At 39.2% G+C, this 24439-nt stretch overlaps 1 protein-coding gene across 2 annotated transcripts; it reads right to left on the minus strand.

Moving 5' to 3' along the window:
* Positions 1 to 1205: 1205 nt before the first annotated feature.
* Positions 1206 to 24015, minus strand: IDH3A (isocitrate dehydrogenase (NAD(+)) 3 catalytic subunit alpha). Of its 2 annotated transcripts, none has more exons than XM_077828220.1 (11): positions 23922 to 24015; positions 19878 to 19940; positions 17645 to 17728; positions 14319 to 14433; positions 12108 to 12295; positions 11708 to 11841; positions 10024 to 10126; positions 9881 to 9945; positions 6608 to 6692; positions 5780 to 5932; positions 1206 to 2906 (listed from the first exon to the last, which is right to left on the minus strand). In XM_077828220.1, exons 1-11 carry the CDS (start codon positions 23946 to 23948, stop codon positions 2823 to 2825), a joined length of 1101 nt encoding a protein of 366 aa, XP_077684346.1. In that variant the 5' UTR covers positions 23949 to 24015; the 3' UTR covers positions 1206 to 2822. The 2 variants fall into 2 exon arrangements, with proteins under 2 accessions (XP_077684346.1, XP_077684347.1); XM_077828221.1 differs by having other exon boundaries at positions 19902 to 19940; positions 23922 to 24005.
* Positions 24016 to 24439: the final 424 nt, after the last annotated feature.

The following is a 24439-nucleotide window of genomic DNA, read 5'->3' on the forward strand; positions in this document are numbered from 1 at the left end:
TACATTTGCTGTTGAGTTTTAAAGACAATCAAAGCATTGAATTGGTGGGAATTTCTGACTATGCACTTGGAACTAATTTGTTAAAATACTCAACCAGCTTTTGACAGCAGTAATCTTTTCTGCAGGTGTAGAGGGAGTATTTTCTTCATTTCTGTTTATTCAGCTAGTTCAGTTCAATGACTAGTTCATTCAAAGTTAAGAAACCAGTTGGAAGTTGGAAAAAAAGAAGAGCTTGTTTTCCTCTTCCAATCTGACTAACAACTAGCTGTAAGAGGATGAGCTTTACTAGTACTAAAATCTTCATGGGCATAGTGACTAGAAACAATCAGTTCAATTCACTAATTACAGATACCTCCTTTGTTTAATAAATCAGTTCATTTTAAATGCAAAACATGTTTTGACGAGAGAAAAAGTTTGTACCCAGCACATAATGTAGTTTAATAAAAAAAATGTAAATGCTGTTTGTGCATTTAATTGAATTTGGATTTCCATCTAAATAAATCTTGACACAAATTACAAGTAAAAATTTAAAAATCTGACTAAATTAAACTATGTAATTGCTTAAGTGTACAGCTAGTGTATCCTCCTGCTTAGCAAAAAGAAGGAAGTTTAGAGTAAAAGGTTCTATTTAATTGCGAATGGTTGTTTTAATGGTTACCAACAAGAATCACCCTTTCTTATAACTGAAGTACTAACGCAAAACAATTAAAATCAGTGATTTAAATCAATCAATCCTGTGCTGATAACAAGCCGGAAAACTAACTGTAATACCAGTCATCTTGAAGTTTTCCATCTATTTGCAGCACTTTGCAAAATGCTTACTGCTAGGATTTTGAGGTGTGTGTGTTTGGCTACTATGTCCCAACAACAACATTTGCTTTAAACACGCGCTTGTTAAGAGTTTGAAATCTTATTTATATATTAGATCTTTACAAACCTGTGGTACACCACCTCCTCCCCACCAAACCAAATTGCTTAAAGAGCCTGATTTTGATATCTGGTCCTTATCAAATGGAAGATAGCACCATATGAAGTGGAAGTTCTACAAAAAGTTTGTCCTTTACTGAAAATCATGTTACAGCAAGTAAGAAAACATGCTCAACTGTACCTCCACTATACATAACTGATATTTGCAATAAGATGTATCTACTCAAAGCATTAAACAAGTCAGCAGCCTAGGCTTATAAAAAACACAACAAATGGTATGACTTTGGGAAGTCTTTATTTTCTCACTTTGTGCGTAAACGTAACTCAGTTGCTTACTTAGCATAATACAAATGAATCAAGAGAATAGCAACCTCACCATGCACATTCAAATCAAGCTCAACCTCTGCTGTGGTACATCCAAGAGAAGAAAAATTACCTTTATCACTAGAAGCAGTTATGAATACACAAGGAAAAAAAAATCTTTGTCCCTATCCCTGCCATAGGATAGCAGAAGTATAACAAAAGCTGGGATGCTTATTTTGCAGGGGAAAATGAAGTGACTTTGCATTGCTCGGTTTTGAAACCACCACACTGAATAAGGAAATAAGTGAAATTAGTGGCATAGGACCTATAGACAGAATTAAGCTGAATACAGTTGGGGTACAGATCAGAACCATAACCAGGAAATTTGATTTATATGTATGTTAAAGGTTGTAGGGATGGAGTATTCTAAGACATTTAGGTCAGTATCTGTCACGTGTGTCCATTATATCACTATATGGAGATGAGAAGAGGACTTAACTTCATGGTCTTTGCTAGGCTTAGAAACCTCATATCCACCCATATAGTGAAGACAGATTATAAGTTCCAGAAATATTAAGCAACAGAACCAAAATTATAGATCATTGTACAAGAGGATACTCAGTTTCAAGCTCTGTAGCAATCCCTTGTTATCTCGTCGGTTACATTCAGAATTTGAGGAAGTTACTAATCAGTACATTTAAACATCAGAACAGACAATGCAATACATAAAAACAAAGTATAACAGAAAAACTGTAGTACAAAGCTACAGAAAATTTATATTTCTGCCTGACACTATAGAATGGAATTCAAGGAATTTTATCATCTACTCATTAGGAGAACTCTATTGTAAAATAAGAGTCTTCCTCTCAGAGCCACCTTACAAGAATATTTGGATACATAGGTTTGTAAGATTTTACTTTACTAGCATTATTTCTCACATCTGTTTTGATGCCTTGATTTTTATACAGAAACATATTTTAAGAGAGATTAAATATCTGTAGGGTTTTAAGTCTTTATTCATGCATTTAGAGAACTTTGTTTTTCTTGGAACATCACAGCACCTGAAAGTGTCTCTTCATTGCTTTTGATATAACATTCCTAGTAAGTTTCATACCCGTTTGTTTACAAAAGTGTCTTCTTGTGCTATTTTAAGGCTGAAAAGCCTATTTTATTCCATTCTAAGACCAATAAAATAGATTTTAAGCTTTCTTTAAAAGGTGCTTTTATAATCATGATAATTCAGTCATCTTGATATTTACAGCAAGTCTTTTGAGAAGTAAAAACCACTTAATTGAAATGTAAAATGGTAAACAATTCCAAGTGATACAATAAAGGAATCCACTTATACAAAAAAATGTCACCAGAGACGAGTAATAAATAAAACAAAGCACTTGGAAAAAGTCCACTGAAAGCAGGCACAAACGTTATTTGTATCCATTTGGGCTAAATTTATTAACAAAATGGCCCCATCTAAAAACTTTGCTCTCTCTCGGGTTAGGCAAACCAAATGTATACGAATTGCAGATGACTATATAATGTATTTGTAATGTGTCCATTTGGAGTGATTGCAACATTAGTGATATGAGGAAACTTTAGTCAATATCCTGTACTCTGCGACAGATCTCTGCTGTGTAGTCCGAACACTTGGCATTCCCTCCCAAATCTTTTGTTAGGACCTGAGAGAGAAAAAAATAGACATTTTAATTAAAAAAATGTAATCTGAGTATTGCAGCTTCTAAATTAATTTTACATTCTGAACACAGAGTATGTGGTATTATGTATGCAAGGGAACAATGTTAACTGTCCAAGGTTCTCTGTACTGCAACAATTTTAATAGAAATGAGCTTGCAAATTGCAGCATGTACAGAAGGCAAATTCAAACAGCAAGTTTTCATCACAGTAGTAGGTTATCACATGTTAAGACTTTAGCACCATCATTATGCTGGATAGCCATCTGTCTTGGATGGTTTAGACACAACAAATCCTGCACCTTAGCAGGGGGTTAGACTAGATGACCCTTGCCGTTCCTTCTAACCCTGTGGTTCTATGATTAGTGATTTTATCTTTATTCATAATTTAGCTGGAATTACTGCCAAAACATATTTAGCTAAAACTGTTGTAAGTCCTTTGGTTTCCTAGCTGCACAGTAAAACAGCTCCCAACTATTATAACTTCATATTTCCAGGAGTTAGCTTTCTGAAGTTTTTTTGGGAGCTGAAGTTTTTTATGCTTAGGTTTAGGGCAAAGATGAGTAATTCTTACACAATGAAACTTCTGGAGGATTTTATTTATTTATAAATAACAACCACACAACAGCAGCATAAATATAGAAGTTGAAACTTAGCATGTTAATAGTCCTTGAGGAGGCAAGGAGGCGTAGCTTCCCTCAGACGCGGATGTGGAGGGAATGCAGCAAGCCGCCTGGTGGGTGGAACCAGGAGGGCCACACCCCATACGTCGGAAGCAGAGGGGCGGGACAGGAAGAGGAAGTATAAAAAGCTAGTTTAGCAACTCAGTTGAGAAGGAACTGCTGAGAGAGACAGACACTTCTTCCTTGCTGCTGGAGTGGGATGCTAAGGAGAATTGCTGCTACTCTGAGGACGTGCACAAGCTTCCAGAGAGCCCTGCCACACCCGATGCTGAGGAGCTACTACCAAGGGTGAGAGTAGGAAGCAGCCGTGGGGAACCAGACTATTGTCTGGCAGCGGTACTGCTAGAAGCACGGTGAGCATGTTTCGGGTGGATTCCCCACTGACTCTGGGCTGGGATGCGGTGCAGCTGGGCAGAACCGCGTCTCCCTACCCCTGGGGTGGGCAGTACTCCCTCTCCTTAAGCCAGGAGGCTGGCGCTCCTCAGGCTCGCCCCTGTCTGAGCCCCATAGACTGTGCTTGGTGCTACAGCTCTGTCTGACTGCAGGCCAGAGCCCAGACTGCTTGTGGCCCTGTCCTGCTTGAAGGCTGTGGCCTACTGAGTACCACTAATTCCCCCTTTCCTTATTTTTGAGAGTACTGTAGCAGACCAGACTGCATGGAGGTGTGGTCTTCCTCAGAGGCAGACTCGGAGGGATGGCCAAGCCAACTTACAAGGAGCAAGATCTATAATTGGGGAGGGGAAGAATGCAAAAAGTTAAATGATGGGAAAAGCTGCTGAATAGGTACAATGGACATATGTTCAAATTTTTAGTCTTACTACTCTTGTGATGGCAAAATATGGGATAATAGCATTATCTGGCCCCTTTGATAAGGCATGATAATGGGGCAATTTGCATGATAGAGACTAATGTCTCAGACATACAGCAAGATCTTAAGAGTGTGTATGGAAGGACATGCAGGCATAAGAGATGACAATTTATAATTTGTGTTTTGTCTTTTGTCATTTTCACTATACAATTTTTAAATGAAAGATGAGTTCTCTGCATTGTGAGCAGAGATATCCATCACATAGTGAGCCAGTAGCAAACTAATACTTGTTCTGTCAACCACTGTGTTACTGATCTACAGATAAAGGACTTCCACTCCAGACAGTATATCTGGAGCTTTTCAGAAGCACTTCGTATTTACTTGTAATTTAAATTGGATTTTTAAGTGTCTATGTACAGTAGCAGCCACCACAAATAGGTCAGTTATAAAATGAAAAGATGTTCATTTTATCTTGTTCAATATTTGCATAAAAATCCACTTATGAGGAATTACAAAGCACCCTCCCATGCTCCTGGACCAAAGAATTTCACCAGTGTGGCTAAGTAATGTTCCTTTTTTAAAGCACAATCTTTAGAATCCACCCACCTACATTTTAAAAAGATGAAAGCCAAGATAGCAGTGAAGAGAGTTGGTAAGGCTCAACTTCTGGAAACATGAATTCAAATTTTACTCAAGTTACAAGTGAAAATCTATTTGGTGGCCTCCAAATCTTAGATACTAACTGCATAAGAGAAACCATGCACACAACTGAGCAAAATCTAGCTTGTGTGTCCAATTCTGGCCTCGTTTACACCCATGTAACCCCACCAAGTCAATGAGGTTGCAGGGAAGACGTTTAGAAAAGACCTGAGTCCAGAATGGGAACAAAGGTGGTATAGGTCAGGAACGAAATGTTTTGGGAAAGTTATGTGATGAAGCCTTTACAAGACATACAGACACTAGATTCAACCAGAGATAGGAAAATCAGTTCTTTCACCTTCTTGAGCACCAAATATACACACAGAAAGAATTTTGTATTTTAAAATTTAGATTCCATGGGGGCCAACTAAGCAGACTCCTCCGTTGTGCATACAGGAGCCAGGCCCAATCTCAGCTCTAGGACTTCATAAGCAGAGTCTGTCCCAACATGAGGGTGGAGACACACTCAGGGGGTGCTAGTGCTCTTTTCAGAGAGCTGAATCTACAAGTCCCCCAGCATTTCCCAAGGCAGTGTGCCCACTCCTGCTGAGACAGTGAGCCTCTGCATCCTCCTCATAATCTGCAGGTTAGGCTTTGGTGTTCTATATTAATTATTGTAGAGGTATGAAAAGTGATAAGGTCAATACTTTGTCTGTAAACCCTGAGAATACCTTTCTAGCTTTAATTGTTTCAAAACATGCAGTCTCGATTTTTGTGGCATATTCGTGCAGTCCCATGTGACGCAGCATCATCACAGCACTCAGAAGAAGGGCAGTTGGATTTGCTAAATCTTTTCCTGCAATGTCTGGTGCTGTTCCATGAACCTACAGATAAAAATGAAATTATCTATATTATGAAGTCAATATATCAAGCATCTAGTGTCTGTTTTGTTATCTAAAGTAATTTAGACAATTGAAAAATTAATCTGAGTTAAATTTGAAATAACTTACTATATTAATTCTTTTGAACAAAGCGTATTCATCCAATAAGTATACAAAACCATAATAGTTTAAGGTGGGGGTGGGGAAAGAGTTTCAAAGATCAAGAAAGGGGAATTAATTCTGGTTTCCAATTCCCAGTGCGAGCAAATGGGAATTGGACACCTAACTCCTCTGTACTTTTCAAAGTCTTTCCCCTAAAAATCCAGAGGACATGGATATCCTAAAAGATGATGTCCCTGACAACTAAAAATTATTCAAGATCCTTTCTAAAATAGGTTAATAAATATTACGATTACTGTGAAACTCTTAAATTTGAAATCTTCGTTTAAAACACTGCACTGACTGCGTTATTTCCTTGACTGTTAAAAGCCAATTGAAATAACTAATCATTTTAAAAGTAACATTTCCTTTTATGCAGAATTTAAGTAAGCTTCACAATTAAAGCAGTCAGACATTTTGCAGAGAATGTATTTCAGTAATGGCTACAGGATATCTTGTAGCTTTAGCTTTCTAGGCAAAGTTAGTTATTAAAATTTCCTCTTGCAAAACAGATCTTACAGATTCAAAGATTGCGATTCCATTAGCTCCAATGTTTCCGCTTGGTGTTACTCCAAGGCCCCCAATCAATCCAGCACACAAGTCACTGGAAGAAAAAATTCTTCATATAAGTTACAAAGGTACAACCTCCTACCAAAAAGGTATAAAGAGATTATTGTAATAGTTTATTCCATATTAATAAAACAAAATTTAGCTGCCAACACAGCCAGCGGTTAATGTGTTTAACCCTGTGGCAAAAAGAACATGTAATAAGTTAGCTATACTACAGCAGCGTGTTTGAAGATGAGCAGGACTACTAGACCAACAAAAACAGTTTAATGAGAAAAATGACAGGGGAACTTCAAATTCCAGGATCGAGCTTACCAAAATCATAAGGCAAGGTGGAAAATACTATAAACTTGCATACAGCAGAAGAAAGTTTGGACAGCCAATCAGCACAATAAAAAAGGTACCCAACCCCCCTCCATGATACCAATACAAATAAAAAAAAAAAAAAAAAAATCAGAGAAATATCAGTTGAGGGGTTTTATGTAATTATTTGGAGGTCCTTCAATGTATAATCCAACATTTTCCCCAAGAAATTACAGATATTTCCTATAAGAGCTGCCTATAATGAGGCCAGAACTTTGCTCACAAGAAATCTGAATTACTAACAACTATTATGCAAAACTGAAGGAAACAGGTGTTAAGTGACACAAGATTGCTTTGCTACTTCATTACCGAACAGCCTACATGATCTGTGAAAGAATTAAAGAAAGCAACACAAAAAATCTGACTTTAGCGGGATTACCTCCAAGATCAATATGAGCAAGGACTAAGCCAACAAGTGCCCATAAAACACCTTCCTGAAAGGGGAAGACATTAAACAAGCATCATCAAATGTTGATATTTAGAAAACTATTCAAAACCCACTTTTATACCAATGCCTACAAGAAATCAGCCACCCAATAAATGCTGAACAAACAGGAAGTGGGGAATGCATCCGATGAAGCAAGCTGTAGCTCACAAAAGCTTATGCTCAAATAAATTTGTTAGTCTCTAAGGTGCCACAAGTACTCCTTTTCTTTTTGCGGATACAGACTAACATGGCTGCTATTCTAAAACCAGTCTATATAACCGTTTTTTAAATTTAAAATAAAGGGAATAGTTTTGCTTGTATTTTGTATCCCCCTCCTCCATCCTTTGTTTGTCACTTTGGGCATTACACACTTCAAGGTAGGGAATGTCATCCAATATCTGTTCAGAGAGTAGAACATTTTGGGCAGTATGTCATAAGGCACTTTCAAAAAGCCATAGGAGCAGAGAGGCAGTTTACAGGGAAGGGAGTGTGTTGGGGCCACCTACCTTTATGAAGAAACTCTCCTTTATCAAAACTGAGCACAAATGTAAAATGTTTTAAGGAACTGTCATTAGAACTCAAATTGGCGGGGAAATCTATACTAGGTAAAAAGAACATAAGCAACAATGTGGAGGAGAATCAAACTAGGATGCCAGCTAAACATCAGGAAAATAAGCGGAGCTATCAGGCAGAACTTTCAACAGCAACTACAGAGAAAACACTACCAGCTGTTAAAGCACATAGTTAGTTTGAGCTCTATATTTTGTTCAACCAGAAGGTGATTAGGGAATACAGTAGCAAAGGAAGAATGGTGTGCTTCTGGGTACCAAAAGGAGAGCTGCTTGTTGAGCTAAGTGGTCTTTTCCCTATTATCTGTACAGAATGTGAAAGATGATTCTACAATGAATTAGTTCACAATGGTATTTATACCAGATTTACTCAACTGCAACAGCCAAAAGCCACTTCGTCATTGCAGGGGGACGCCAAGAGCCACAAAAAGAATTAAACCTATTTAAAATGCAAAAATGCCTGTAACAAACATTGTAAATTAAGGAATTCATTCATCTACACAGCTAAAGCAAAACTACAGTCAGAGCAGTACTAGGATCCATGGAGGGACCCTTAGTTTAAAACCTGATACCAATTCCGAGAAATCGGGCTACTGCCACCTGTGTGGGTATTTCTGTTCTTCCGGAGGCAACAGCCACCCAACAATCAAGACATCATGGCCCACAACCACAACGGTATATAGGCTTCTGACTTCCATTGATTTCAATGGAAGTTAGGAGCCTAAACACCTGTGTGAATCTGAGCCCATGAGACTCCTTTCTTAACCTTTTAGAAGAGAACCAATACAAGGCTATGAAGCCACATGCAACTCAAATAGCAACAATCTGAGAAATCCCTGCAATCCTAGGATTTTATCTCCATGTATTTTACATACACACATTGTTTTTAAAATAATTTTCATTTATTTATCTTATCTAATGATTGGTAAGGAGTTTAAAATCCTCCATTCAGTGTTTTGCACTTTACTGTATGTCAGTTGTAGTATAGAAAATCTGTAGTTCTAAAGTGCATGCAAATGAGTACATATTCCACCCACAACTGGAAGCAAGCTATTCTGTACTAAACCTCTCTCTTTTCCAAGGCTTCTGGGGTGGGAGTGTGCACGGCGGGCTGTAACTGGAGTGGGTTTCCTCCCTCTCCACCACCTTCCTGGTTTTGGGGTGACTGCAGTTATTTGTTTGTACTAGGATCACATATTAAAAATACATTCTAACATCCAGAACCGTAGAAAGGTACTCTTTTAAAGTTTGGCCTGAATCAAAATAAGAAACAACATTTTAGGATTTCCTGGATGATACAAGAGAAGCAAGGACCAAATTCTTAGTTATATGCACACACATTTAAGACTCCAGATTAAAGACACTAGTTTTTGCTACGTGATTAGAACAGCATCAAATTCAATTAAGTAAATGTTTTATGGCAAATGGGTCTGGCAGTTGACTTCACAAGTCAAATTAATTGTTTTGACGGCAGAGTGCTACTGACAATATTCCTCAAAAACAAAGTTGTCTGAGAAACAGTAACTGAAGGTACCTTAGTAAGTATTTTACAGATGTTCATTTCACACACATCCTTCCATTTTTATATCTGAATCACATTTACATGGTATATGGACAAACACCATCCCTTCTGATGCCATGAAGTACAGCCTCATCATACAGCTCCCTCGATACTAAGATATTCTGTGTTTGGTTCTCAATTGCGGCTTTTTTTTTTTTTCTAGGATTGAGAATCTGAAAGGGTTATGTTTTAACCTTCTGGATGCTGAAAACAGACACTCACTTGCCTAACATTTAATCTGAATGGTAATCTTGAAAGTGATGGTATTTTAAGGGTTAAATTATAACCAGCTCACTTCTGCTTACCTCAGGATGTCACCGTACAGGTTCGGCATAACAAGCACATCAAACTGTGATGGATCCTGTACCATCTAGGAAGAAAACTGTTTTAATTTTAAGGTCATGTTTTATAACTATAAAAAGCTGGATATAATAGATTAGGTACTCACATTCAGACACACAGTATCAAGGTACATTTCATTAAATTTAATATCTTTATAGTTTTCTGCAGCTTCCCTGCATTTTCTCAGAAAAAGCCCATCGGACATTCGCCTGCAATTAGACAAAGAGAAGAATGTTACAGAGCATGGCTGAGTAAACAAGTTTTAAAAAGCAACTGCATCAAGGTAAGTATGGATGCACCTCTGGAAACAAACAAATAGAAAAATATAGGCCAGATTCTCACTGGAGATACACTGGGGAACCCAAAGGTGGCTTTTCACCTCCTGGTTTGTGGGATCAGCCAAGAGCTGATTCAACTGTTGGAGCAAATTAGGGCAATTTCTAATTTGGGCTGGCCTGTAATGGCCCCCCAGGGGCAGGAAATTGCCAGAGAGAAGTATGTTTGACCATGGCCCACTCCTGCATCCAACACTCCCCCAACGTGCATGTATGAAAAGGATGGCGCAGAATTGGCTCTGCCAGCCTTAGACCACTTGGGGATTCCCCTCACAAGGGGGGGGAATTCCCAGCTGCCTGATTAAAGCAGCTATAAGGCTGTTTTATGTCATGACAAACCAGCCTCACCAGAAGCCAAGATCTGGCCCTAAAAGTCCAATTTAGCAATAGAGCAAAAAATTACTTCATACATTAACTTTTCTGATTTCATTGCATTAAAAACCTTCTTACAATTTACCATATGTTCAGAGCAAAGTCTTTGTCCTTATCTTTGGACAGCAAAGGTTTGTTTTATTTTAATATATACATCGAACTTCTCAATGCTTACTTTACAGAATGAGAGCTAGGTTGTCAGAACCCACAAAACTGATCTGAACTGACACCTCAGTGAGTTAAACTGCACTTGTCAATTGCATTAAAGACAGAAGTGAGACTGACAAAGTAAACCAGAAATCAGATCTGGAAAAGTACATCCTCCCAACAAGCACATTTTGTACTATGCAAGTGTTTTTTGACCAGAACACTTTAATATCTATCTATGGTATGCACTACTAAGACCAACAAAAGTGACACTTTTGTAATTAAAGCCTGAGTATATAAAAACAGGCAAAGAAGTGTCATGCAATTCCATACATACTGTGGCTCAATTCTGAGGCTTATTGTGAAGTGCTTTGAAATCCTTGGGTGAAAGTCACAGTCTACAACATTGTAGTTGTGCCACTGTAGCCCAGATGCTTCCTATGGAAGGGGTTTTTCCATTGCAGTAGGTAATCCACCTCTCCAAGAGGTGGTAGCTATGACAATGGAAGAATTCTGCTGTGAACTTAACCACGTCCTCTACTGGGGGTTAGGCTGGCCTAACTACGTTGCACAGGGTGAAATTTTTCACAGCCGTGAGCAACATAGCTAGGTTGATCTAATTTTTAAGTGTAGACCAGGCCTATATGTGCAAGTTTCACTTTTAGTGTTTTTTATTCTTAAGTTTACTATTAAAATAGGTAAGAGTACAGAGAGAAGGAGTATACTAACTTGTCAGTGATTTGAGTATGTAACTAATGCAGCCCCACCAACACTGGGTCAATTTTCCCCATGTTGCTTATGGTTTTCCCCACTAGCATTAATGAGTGTTACACATCAGAGGGAGATTTCACAAGTTACTTTGCATCTTGAAAACCGCAAAATCCATAGTTTTTAAATCCATTCGTAAGAGTTTGTTACTTTATGATGTCAACATACATAATGTTTGCTTTGTGCACTGCAGTAACATAGCTTCTATGATTGTTTCTGGCGTACTCGAAAGCAAATTCAGCAATACGTTTGCTTGCTTCTTCTGTGATGAGTTTGATACTCTGTACAACACCATCAACAATCTGAAAAACAGACAGTTATCACAAGTTAAAACTTAAGCTGATTTATAAAGCAGGAGTTGATAGTGTGGAGATTTGGAACAGCATCATATAATTCTGATGGGCAAGTATCTGAAAAGCACTGTACACAAGGCATTTCACATTAAAAATAAATTCTGAATCAGAGTTAATTTAAAAAAAAACAAATTTCCTAATTTTGACATACAAGTTTGCAATTTGCAGAGAAAAGAAAACCCTGCCAGAAAATTAACTGTTTCCCAATAACATACCACATGCTCAATTCCACTGTATTCTCCTTCTGTGTTCTCTCGAATTGTGACAATATTTACATCTGTGTAAGGTGTTTTGTATCCTTCAATCGAGACACAGGGACGAATATTTGCATAAAGATCAAAGGTTTTACGCAACAGCAGATTCATCGAAGGGTGCCCAGCAGCTATGGGTGTTTTTAAAGGTCCTATAATATACAACAGGAATGAGTGAGAGAAAAGCACCAATTTAGAGTTTAAATTCACTACAACCATCGGAGATAGGTCTAGGCACAGTCTCATGGGAGACCTGGGTTCCCTTGTTAGGGTCTTGTGTTGACTAGAGCTGAAAGGGTGAAGAACTCTCCCTGTAGACCATTAAAGAGTGAAGTTATTCTACTGTTTAAGAGCCAATTTGTGACCCCTCTATTCATGTTGAGTAACACCACAAGCATTCTCACTGAATTCAATAGGACTACTTGGGGAGTAAGGTGTTACTCAATGAGAATAAGAAGGAATCACATTCTGGCTACGAAGTATTCCAGCAGCAGGGGAACCGGTTTGTGCTGTTTTAGATATGGGCTCCAGTTCAGGGTTCTATTAATAATAATATTCCCATCTCTAATAGTCCTCCTAGTGAACCCATGAAAAGTCTGACACTAAAGACTGAAGAGGTGGGCAAGGTAACATCTTTTAGTGGACCAACTTTTGGTGGGGAGAGAGACAAGCTTTCGGGCGTCCACAGAGCTCTGACTGACATGTGGCATGCGCCTTTGTTTGGGCTTTCACAAAATGTCACCCTGTAAGGGGGGGGGGGTATACCTCCACTGAGACTAAAAGCATTAACCAAAGAGGGCTTAATTAATGTACCTGCAGGGTGGGTCAGGTTCAATGGAAGATGAGTCCCAGATGGGAAAGAGCTGAATGGTTAATATAAAGAGGAAGACCAGAACAGAAGAGGGCTACAGGTCAGAACTTAGAAATCCGTCTCGGAGATATAGAGAGGTCTGATGGGCCAGGGAAGGACTTCAGGGCAGTAGAGGGAAGAGGAGACCTGGGGGAACAGATGGTCTTGGGATCCTCTCCTAAGAACATCTGGTAAAGGACAAGGAGAGACATGGTGCAGCCACTAGGGTGGAGCAACTCTGATAAAAAGGCAGGGACTAGATTTCCCAGAACAGACCCCTGGGAGGCATTTAACTGGGGAATGGAGTACAGGGAAAACTGAATAAAAAGGTCAAGCTCGAGGAGGGCAAAAGTTGGCTTACATTTATTTTTTCAGTTGAGATTTGTTGGGGGACTCCAAGCGAGGGACCCCTATGAGCCATGGCCCTAAAAAAAGGTGCACCTTGCAAGGTCATGGAGCTTAGGGAGATGGAAAAGGTGTGGCACCTGAGACAAATACAGGTACCAAGGGGCCCAGGAAGGGGCTGTTGACAGGTTGAGGTAGAAAGAAACCCAGGGAGGTGGCAGGTCAGAACTGACAGACCTTGCCTGCTCACTAAACAGTCCCTGAGCTGGAACCCAAAGTTTGTGTACGAGGACCTGGGTTCCCCTGCCAGCTGCAAGAGAAGGTGGTGTCAAGCCCCCTTAAGGGAATATGGACTTTTGAAACCCTGAGATGAGCGTAAGGACCTCAGGGCCCAGAGCTGGGGGGAGAAAGACCTGATGGAAGGACACTGGACTTTTGTTTGTTGGACTGTTCCTCTGGAAGGTGCACTATAAGTGACCTGGTCACAGGACTAAGTCATGAGAAGCGGCAGACCACTCGAGTTGGAGCAGCTGTTGGCAGGGGGCACCAGAGGAAGAAAGCCTGGTACACTATGCCCAGTCACGAAGGGTAATGCCACCAGTGAGTCAACCCTTCAACACACCCCAATTGCTATATTCATTCACTGAAATGCAATGCCATTTATGAAATGGTGTGGGTAGGTCTCACACAGGGAAACTCCAAGGATACTTACCTACACACTGGCTGATTCTGGCTAGGAATGTCCACTCATTAAATGAGAAAGCTACACTAAAAGTTGAAATAAAGGTCATGCTTTGAAGTTTCATATGACTGCTGTCATGCAGTTTGTACCCTAGAATTAGCCATTCTAGTACGGTGTAGAGTACTTTGTCTTTTACATCGCCACACATACTTCCAAGAACACCCCCCCACACACACACACACACACACAATACAAGCAACAGTTGCTTTTAATAGCTCAACATTAACCTCTGCAGTACCTTTCAGTCCCATCTTGTTTTTATCCATGGATTCTTTGGCATCTAGAGGAATCATCCACCTTCCTCCTGGTCCCTGGATAGCTGTAACATTTCTCTCTTCCCACTGAATAGGAGCCTAAACACATTTGTTCCACATTATCTTCTGAATTAGGAATTTTGTAAGCGTGTGTGTGCATATAATTACTTTGGGAGGTTTCAGCAAAATCCCTTTGGATTTGATTTTGCTCAAACCTCCCAAAGTAATTTATCTCAGAGCTGACAAGCATAGGATATTTCAGCCCAGAGAACTGTTTATAACCTCCTGTTTTCACATGCCTAACTCTTTAAAGGAGAATGTAACTAACTACTAAGGCACTATGAGATGCCTACTATAATATTTTTCCAGACTTATATAATTAGAACTACTTGCACTATGCTATCTACACTTTCAAGCTTGTGGTTTCCGTATGGTGATCTATCTCATGTTATTTTCAAGAAATACAAAATGAATTTTAAAAGACTTTTAAAATTCAACTTTGTAATTAAGAGCTCTTGTTGATCCTGTTTAACAGACAGGAACAGATTTGACTGGGCTGCATGCCGAAATAGAATGCTGTGAATGTTCCAGTCAGTCCCACTCATCACCAGTGTCTTAATTTTTCATTTACCTAGGGAATCTCCCTGTTACGAAAGGTTGCCACATGTTAATTTTTTTCAGGAAGGAGTGTAAGAGAAGAAGAGTATAACTGTATTCTATGCTCCTTAAATAACCACCATCTTTGAAACTGAACAAATTAGAGAATTTCCAGTAAATGTTAACATGCTTTTTTTTAATCTTGAATGAGTTGATTTCCTATCAGGAGTAATCCAAACTAAACATTCCCTTTCCATCTCTCTCAGGTGTTAAATACAACAGTGATAAGTCTATTCCCTGCCTCTCAAAACTGAACTATGCATGAGCTCTTTAATATAAAGTTATACCCCCTATAATTAAAAGTAGTTAATCTAAGCCAACTGTGGAAAAAGCTATCTTGTAGTGGGAAGAAGAATTTTAAGGATAAACTCCTTTTTGGTACCAATGATGGGAAACCATTTTAACTTACCAAGGTTATTTCAGAAGAGGTACATTTTGATTTTGTATGCATCTTCTCTTAAATTCTGAGTAAGTTCTCTGCATATGTACTATATCAATCTTTGGACATGTTAGGTTTCCATATTGCAAAGGAAAATAGTTTTAAAGTAGGGCTGTCAAGCAATTAAAAAAAATTAATCGCAATTAATCGCTCTGTTAATAATAGAATACCATTTATTTAAAGATTTTTGGATGTTTTCTACATTTTCAAATATATTTATTTCAATTACAACACAGAATACAAAGTGTACAGTGCTCACTTTATTTTTGATTACAAATATTTGTACTGTAAAAAACAAATTGTATTTTTCAATTCACCTCATACAAATACTGTAGTGCAGTCTCTTTATCATGAAAGTTGAACTTACAAATGTAAAATTATGTACAAAAAAACCCCTGCATTCAAAAATAAAACACTGTAAAACTTTAGCGCCTGCAAGTCCAATCAGTCCTACTTCTTGTTCAGCCAATTGCTCAAACAGGTGTGTTTACATTTGCAGAAGATAATGCTGCCTGCTTCTTGTTTACAATGTTACCTGAAAGTGAGAACAGGTGTTTACATGGCACTATTGTACCTAGTGTCGCAAGATATTTACATGCTATATGCACTAAAGATTCATATGTGCCTTCATGCTTCAACCACCATTTCCGGGGGACATGCGTCCATGTTGATGACTGGTTCTGCTTGATAACCATTCAAAGGAGTGTAGACCAATGCATGTTCATTTTCATAACCATGAGTCAGATGCCACCAGCAGAACGTTTATTTTGTTTTTTGGTGGTTTGGGTTCTGTACTTTCCACATCAGAGTGTTGCTCTTTTAAGACTTCAGAAAGCATGCTCCACACCTCATCCCTCTCAGATTTTGGAAGGCACTTCAGATTCTTAAATCTTGGGTTGAGTGCTGTAGCTATCTTTAGAAATTTTACATTGGTGTCTTCTTTGCATTTTGTCAAATTTGCAGTGAAATTGTTCTTAAAACGAACATGTGCTGGGTCATCATCCAAGACTGCTATAACATGAAATATATGGCAGAATGTGGGTAAATCAGAGCAGGAGACATACAATTCTCTCTCAAGGAGTTCAGTCACAAGTTTAATTAATGCATTTTATTTTATTTTTTTTAAAACAAGTGTCATCAGCATGGAAGCATGCCCTCTGGAACAATGGCCAAAGCATGAAGAGGCATATGATTCTTTAGCACATCTGGCACATAAATATCTTGCAATATCAGCTACAACAGTGCCATGCAAATGCCTGTTCTCACTTTCAGGTGGCATTGTAATTAAGTGGGCAGCATTATCTCTTGTAAATATAAACAAACTTATCTCTCTTAGCAATTGGCTGAACAAGGAGTAGGACTGAGTGGACTTGTAAGCCCTGAAGTTTTACATTGTTTTGTTTTTGAGTGCAGTTATGTAACAAACCTACATTTGTAAGTTGCACTTTCATGATAAAGAAACTGCACAACAATACGTGTATGAGATGAATTGAAAAATACTATTTCTTTATTTTTACAGTGCAAATATTTGTAATAAATATAAAGTGAGCACTGTATACTTTGTATTCTGTGTTGTAATTGAAATAGATATTTGAAAATGTAGAAAAACATCCAAGATATGTAATAAATTTCAGTTGGTATTCTATTGTTTTAACAGTGTGATTAATCGCGATTAATTTTTTTAATCACAGTTAATTTTTTTGAGTTAATCGCATGACTTAACTGCAATTAATTGATAGCCCTAGTTTAAAGCAATAGTGGATTAATTTCAGATACATTGCTAAGAACAAGCCAATGTTTTTAATGTACGTTTTTCTTTTACTTGTATCCACAAATCAAAGTGGACAAAAAAACACCTTTCGATCAGTTGCTACATATTTACTCAATTAGATAATTATTTCACACAAAATACTGTAGCTTAAATTTCTAAGAATTAAAAACACAGTATTTGCTGTGAGCTTCCCATTCCTTTGCCCAAGAAGTACAGGCTCTGTCCTGATACTGCAACCCTAACCACTCCGTTATGTTATATACAGAGCTTCAGTATTTTTTCTTTTTCTGGCTAGAGATACAACCCAGACACTTGACAATTCGGTGAAAAATTCCAAAGTGGAACCCCCACAAACTTAAACAGAAGTCACAAGTAAAATCCCTATGCAAACACTCACTTCAAGTTGTAATGTACATGACTAACAAGGCAAATGAATTGCTTACTTTAGCAGCATCAAAAATCTTCATAACAGCAGCAGAAATCTCCGGTCCTATGCCATCTCCTGGGATTAAAGTTACTGTCTGTACCTATGCAAGAAGTCAGATAGTAGACCTCAGGAACATTGCATTCATCAGAGCATTTACAAGTGTTTTGGTGAAAATCAAGCTAGTTGCTAGAACAGAAAACAATCACTCAATTCCCAAAGTCACTTTAAAGAAGGCACTGCACTAAAGAGGAGTGCAAGCAGGAAGTCTGTTTCCCAGACAAACAGCTTGCATAGTGTTCCAAAGAATCCACCTGGTGCCTCAGTCTTTCTGAAATACAGAAGAAGTGGCTAACCTAATTGAAAAGCAGCCTTGCTATTCACATTCCTCCCCAGTACAATACAGGTATTTATTTCTTCCTGGCACTTTGTACAGGACACAGCATTATCCAGTTATGTCATGTATACTAGGACCTATCCTACACTACAACAGGCTCCAGTCATGCTAACTTATTCCTAGAGAAGATTTTGTTTGAAGGTTATTTTCTTAATTTTGTGAAGTCCAACATTCATTTTAAAAAAGCTTCACTTATTTGGCTAACTTATTTTTAGCAAAATGAAGTTATTTTTCCACCATAACTTCTGCTGAGTTTCCCCAGCACTTTGTTTCTGATGTCATCCCTGAAGCAGAGGAAACTGACTGCACAGCTTGGACTCATCAGGTGTCTAGGGAAGTACATGATCAAACTTGGTTTAAAGATCTAAGAACTGCTACTCCAGGTTTACTTTTACTATTCATTTTGAATCTTAGAAATAGGCGTTTAGTTTTCAGACCAACATCCATAGGAGTCTTTTGATATCAATAAAAGCAGCCCCAGATACAATGTTATCTGAAAAAGCCCTGATTAGGATCACTGTGAAAACACAAAAGATGTTTCACAATTGGCCACACAAGATACAAAATATACATTGAAATGCTGAGTATCTGAATTTCTTTTGAATGAAACAGTCATTAAGGTTATCTATAAAGAAAAGAGAAAGTGGAGATTCAGAGAAAGGAAACAAACTAATGGGGATGTGGGGACTGCTATTTATAAGGCTCATCAGAAATGTTAAATACATAATTATTTGAATGTCTTCAAGAATTGCCATGTCCTCTGACACTTAGGCTGACTGCTCAGCTGTTATGCTTGTGTTTTCTTTCTCCCCCACTGATATAATTGGTTACATTGCAATGTGTGGCTATAGTACACTCAAAAGTAGGATGTAAGATCCTGCATTAAGTTTGAAATGCTAACTCTAGTGTACCTGGAGCCTGAGGTGCAACACCCATTCTTAATTATTTCACTAATATACAAGCCATGGGCAACTTCTTGGTTTCTCTTTTTCCCAAATGTTTTATAACTCACAGTGCAGAGCTATAATGATAGCATTAAAAGCCATTCTCTCCTGAAATGCACACCACCCATAAAAGAGTAGGCGTAGCCTTGATACATACATCAGTCAGAGCATTCTTCAAAACCCTCTTTAAATGAGGCTTCAAGAGCATGCTTGTGTGCATTTTGTACATACACACAGAGGGTAAGAAACCCAAATATAAACAAATCACTTACAAAAACAAGCTCAAGAGAAAAATCACACAATCATATTGTAAGCTAAAATGAAGCATTACAGAGGGACTTCAAAAGGACAGGTGTCTAGATATTCTAAAAGCAGCAGTTTTAAAATGTCAGTGTTAATACTGGTATAAAAGTGTTTACAGAATTCTTTAAAGACTTCATAGGTATAGACTTGAATAAAGCTACAAGACATTTGCTAAACAGCAAGTAAGTCTACTGCTTATAGAAAAGTTTGCAAAATAAAAAGATGCTTAGAAGCTTCTCAACAACGTTGCCATTGAAGTTTCTGTAGCAGTTTCAGATGGGTTGATTTCTAAGCCATCACTATCCTATTAATGTGACCCAATTATGTGATTTTTTCCATGCAATTGCTATAATTTTTCATAAGCAGTTATTCAAATTATTTGTCTAAGAATATATGATTCTTTTGAATGTGAAATTGTCAAAAGATATTGGTGCTAAAGTTAGTCAATAGAAATCCAACATGGCATAATAGCATATGGCCATTGTACTTGCAGCTTATCTTTAAAAGTGTGTGGACAGGTAATATAGCAACCCTATCTTATTCAGTAAGTTGCCCTGTACTTTTATTGAGAAACTTCTCAAAAGAAAAAAAAATACTATTATACTCACAGCACTACTAAAACATCTGGTCACCTGTTTTTGGTTTTTGAAAACTCCCAGCAACCGAGATACCTGTAAAAACAAAGTTATTTCAGAGTGGTAGCCATGTTAGTCTGTATCAGTAAAAACAACGAGGAGTCCTTGTGGTACCTTAGAGACTAACAAATGTATCTGGGCATAAGCTTTCGTGGGCTATAACCCACTTCATCAGATGCATGGAGTGGAAAATACAGTAAGCAGGGATAAATATACAGCACATAAAACTGCAGAACTGGAATTAATTTGCAAACTTGACACCATCAAATTAAGCCTGAATAAAGACAGGGAGTGGCTGGATCACTACAAAAAATAATTTTCCCTCTGTTGATATTCACACCTTGTCAACTGTTGGGAATAAGCCACATCTACCCTCATTGAATTCCCCTAATTAGCACTGACCCCCCACTTGGTAAGGCAACTTCCATCTTTTCATGTGCTGTATATTTATCCCTGCTTATTGTATTTTCCACTCCATACATCTGATGAAGTGGGTTATAGCCCACAAAAGCGTATGCCCAAATAAATGTGTTAGTCCCTAAATGCCACAAGGACTCCTCGTTGTTTTTAAAGATATTTTAGTGTGTGAACAGAAAGCAAGACAATATTAATTTCTAATACTGCAGCAGGTTTGCATTTTATAGTACACTTATTTCAGGTCACATTTTATACTAGGAATATCTTTGCTAACATTAGTTGTCATACATTTAGTATATAAATATTTTCTTCAGATGACCAAAACTTTCAGTTTGCAAACATTTTAATTATTCTGTCTTGTACTTTCAAGAGTTTTAAATGTACACTCTGCTACCAACAAATATTTCTTCCATTCTTTATGAATTTTGACAATGAGCTTGTAATATATTGACTGAATGTTAGGAAAAGAGTAAATTCCACCACAAACACTATGTGGATTTTGAAGTCTAAAATAAGAGAACTTTGGAGTCTCCGTTAAATATTTGTCCTTGTGTCCAATAAGTGGTGAGAAAGAAATGTTTTATTATAGGAACAAAAATTTGTAGAGGCACAGTCCATGAAAGCCATGGAAATGAAGGGAACACACTCAGATATTACACTTTAAAATTATTGCATCTTTGGGTCCAGTTATATGGCTAATGGTTGACTAACTTTTTTATGTTTATGGCTGTATTACCCAATAGCTCCAGTTAAGTACCAAGACCCCATTGTGCTAGGTACTGTGCACACACAGAATAAAAAGATGATCCCTGCCCCAAAGAGACAACAGATGGATACAGACAGGAAAGTACAAGGACACAATAAGACAAGAAGCTGAACATGGAGAGCTGATATAAAGCTGCACAGAAACTTACAGCAAATTTGTGACAAACAGAACAAGTCATGAAATATGAAAACACTGTCTTTACAAGTATTGAAAATTTACCCCAAGGATTTTGCTGCAAGATTTGATTAGTAGCAGCTTTCATGGCACTTAAATACCTGGGATAGGATTTTCAAAAGCACTCAGCATTGGTCTTACTACCATTGAAGCCCATGGCAGATTTACCTTCTGTTAAAATACCACTCTTGGCATTTTCATATCTGGATTGCATTCATGAATATGGTGGAATTTTAACTACTAGTCTGTTTTAAATGTGGTGATATTACTAGTAAAGTACCTGATGCAATGATATTTAGACAATTCTTAAGAAGGGTGTATACTAAAGAGATACTTTTAGTTTGAAAACCAACTAGTTTATTATAACCCATTCTAACATATACAGTAAAAAGTTGTACATGGGCAGACTAAACTATAGATACATCATGTCATACTGAAGTAAGTACCAGTTGGAAGGGCTGGATAAAGGACAGTCAGACACATTTCACCTGAAACTTACTACTGTAACCTCCCACCATAGGTCTTTGACACTTATGCGGAGTTGGCATTAACATAACTGTATGACAAGGAGGACAGAGTGTAGGCAAGATGATTAGAAATTATGTAGTTCTCATCTAGGATATTGTAATGAATGCTGTAGAAAAGTTAATTACAGCTAAGATTCATTCTGACCTGTAACTGAACATGAAACGTACAATGTCATAACAGCAAGCGCTGCATATCATAACAAGCTACACACTTGAGAGAGAAGCAGACACAACAGAAAAGGTGAACTGGCTTAGCTACATAAACACCTGGGGGTCTTCATGGCATAGTTCTTGCCTGTGGTACCAAGGGATAACTCTGGAGACAAGTGAAAATTATAGACAGGGAACTGTATTACAGACCGCTAGTGTAGTATAGTGGTTGGAACAGGGGACTGGGAATCAGACCTGTGTTTACTGGAAGTTATGACCTTGATATAGGATTCAAACACTGAAATTCTATAGCCTGTGTTATGTAGGGCCTTTGACTAGATGATCAGATTGCTCTGTTATGGCCTTAATTAGGTTTCAATGAATCAAAACTGTTTTTGTCCAAATTAGTAAAAATTTAACAGAGGGCTCAAAGAGGTTGAATTTTTCAATGATTTGGCATATGCTATGTCGAGTGCAGGTCTGAAAGTAAAAGTTTATTGTTCGCTGGAAAATACTGAAAAGTATTGTTCACTATGTCGTGGACAGTAAGTGGATGCTATTAAGTATAAGCTAGGCATCTTTCAAGCAGAGCAGAAGAATTTTATTCTTGTTTATCCAACACAATTGACCATGTCTGTGGAACAGCTTCCAGAATAACTACCATTTTCAAAAAACAAAGTGTTGGTGGACACGAGTGCAGAGGACTGCTAGTTAGAATATAAATACAAAGTATTAAGAAGCTTATTTTTTCCAGACTCCAGAATGAAAGAGATACCATTAATTCATTGTGAAGGTGATCCTATCATTAGGATCCATTTTTAGTCTAACTATAAAATATTAAATAAAAGGAGTATATGGGAGCAAGTTGTTAGTAGCTTATTCAAAAACACAAGTAACAGTAAATGCATTCAAAAATGCACATTACTGAGCTTCAGGAAAAGTTAATTATCTCCTGTTTTATTGCTAAAATATGAGGGACAGCAGGGGTAAGGTGAACTCTATTTGCATTGCTGCTAGTTTGAAGAATAAGGATTTTACTGCTCTGTTATGTGCAAACACCAATGGATGCACATTTACAAGAAATAATCAGAATGTGCAATTTTCCTAAGTACAGGAGCCTTCAAAACATTTAACCTTGGTAAGAACCAAGTGTGTGTCCATGGACAACACCACCATGCTCAAGAAACCCCACACAATCCAAGTGTGGCAGCCTCTCAGAAAACCATTAGCTAATGGACACAAAGAGTACAGAATAGGACCTTGGCATGTAGTAGATAAAGAATGGAAAATACTAATGTCAGTAACTTGAGAACAAATGTCTTACAAATGTAAGTACTGTAAGATACAAACAGGAGGCGAAAGGAAAGCAAGTCCAGCTCAACAGGAAAGTAAGAATGTTCTTCCCAGTGCTAAAATAATTATGAAATTACAATAATAAGTTGGCTATTTTAAGATCTGCAGTTGTGGGGAAGCAAGTAGCCGGGGTAGTTGCCTGGCTCCCTCTGTCCTCAGGGGGAGGCGTTACAGGACAGGAAGGAAAGGTCACCACTGTCCTAGCTCCCTCCATCCAGAGGAGCGGCGAGGGGATTCAAAGGCACTAAACAGGGTCTGCCTAGACTGAACCAAGGGCAGTGGCATTTGACTCCTCAGAACCGTGCACCCCACTGAGCAGCCAGGCCCGTTTCCCCCTCCCATCCGCCGGGCCTGCGGCTTCCCAGCTCCCTGCACCAAGGAGTCAAGGGCACGAGCAGGCCTGGGGCCCGGTTCCCCCAACTGCGGACACCTGGGGGCAGCGGGCGGAGGAGCAACGCAGCGCGGGCACTGGGCCGCGCCCCCCGACACCCGGACAAGGCCCCCCGCGCCCGGCAGCAGCCAGGGGAGCATCGGGACGCAATAGGGCGGGGGTCCCTCCCCGGGATCCCAGCCCCCACGGGGGGGGAAGGGCCAGACCCCGGCAAGGGCAAGCACAGGGGACCCGCTTACCGTGGGCATCCATGCGGTAGCGGCCATGGCGACTCCTACTCCGTTCTCCGGCTGCGCTGACAGACCCGGCCCCTCTCCCGCTCGCTCCCGCAGCCAGGGGCCAGAACCGGCACGCGCAAGAGCACCGCCCCCGCCCCGGAGGACACGCCCACCAGCCGCCACTTGACCCGCCCAGCGCAACTCCGCCTGCCTAGAGCGAGGCTGTCAGTCAGACAATGGATGATGCTCGGGTTGGGCTAGTGACGCTGCCTGCGGCCTCTCCGGCCAACGCCTCTCGCAGAGCCGGGGGAGGTTGGGTATTCCCGCCATTCCTGCGCACCCGGGCCCCCTGGCCTCAGCCGCCGCAGTACAAAGAAATAAGGGCTCGGGGCAGGACTGCTGGGCCTGCTCTCCCCTGACCCAGGGCATCAGTCCCACCCCACCCCGCATCGCCTAGGCAGGGCGAGGGGCCCAGAGCGAGGCTGGGGGCTGAGGGGACAGGGCTCCGGAGGCACTCGTGAGGCGGCCGTGGGGGTAAC

Source organism: Eretmochelys imbricata, chromosome 10 (assembly GCF_965152235.1).
Source record: "Eretmochelys imbricata isolate rEreImb1 chromosome 10, rEreImb1.hap1, whole genome shotgun sequence".
Classification (NCBI taxonomy): Eukaryota; Metazoa; Chordata; order Testudines; family Cheloniidae; genus Eretmochelys; species Eretmochelys imbricata.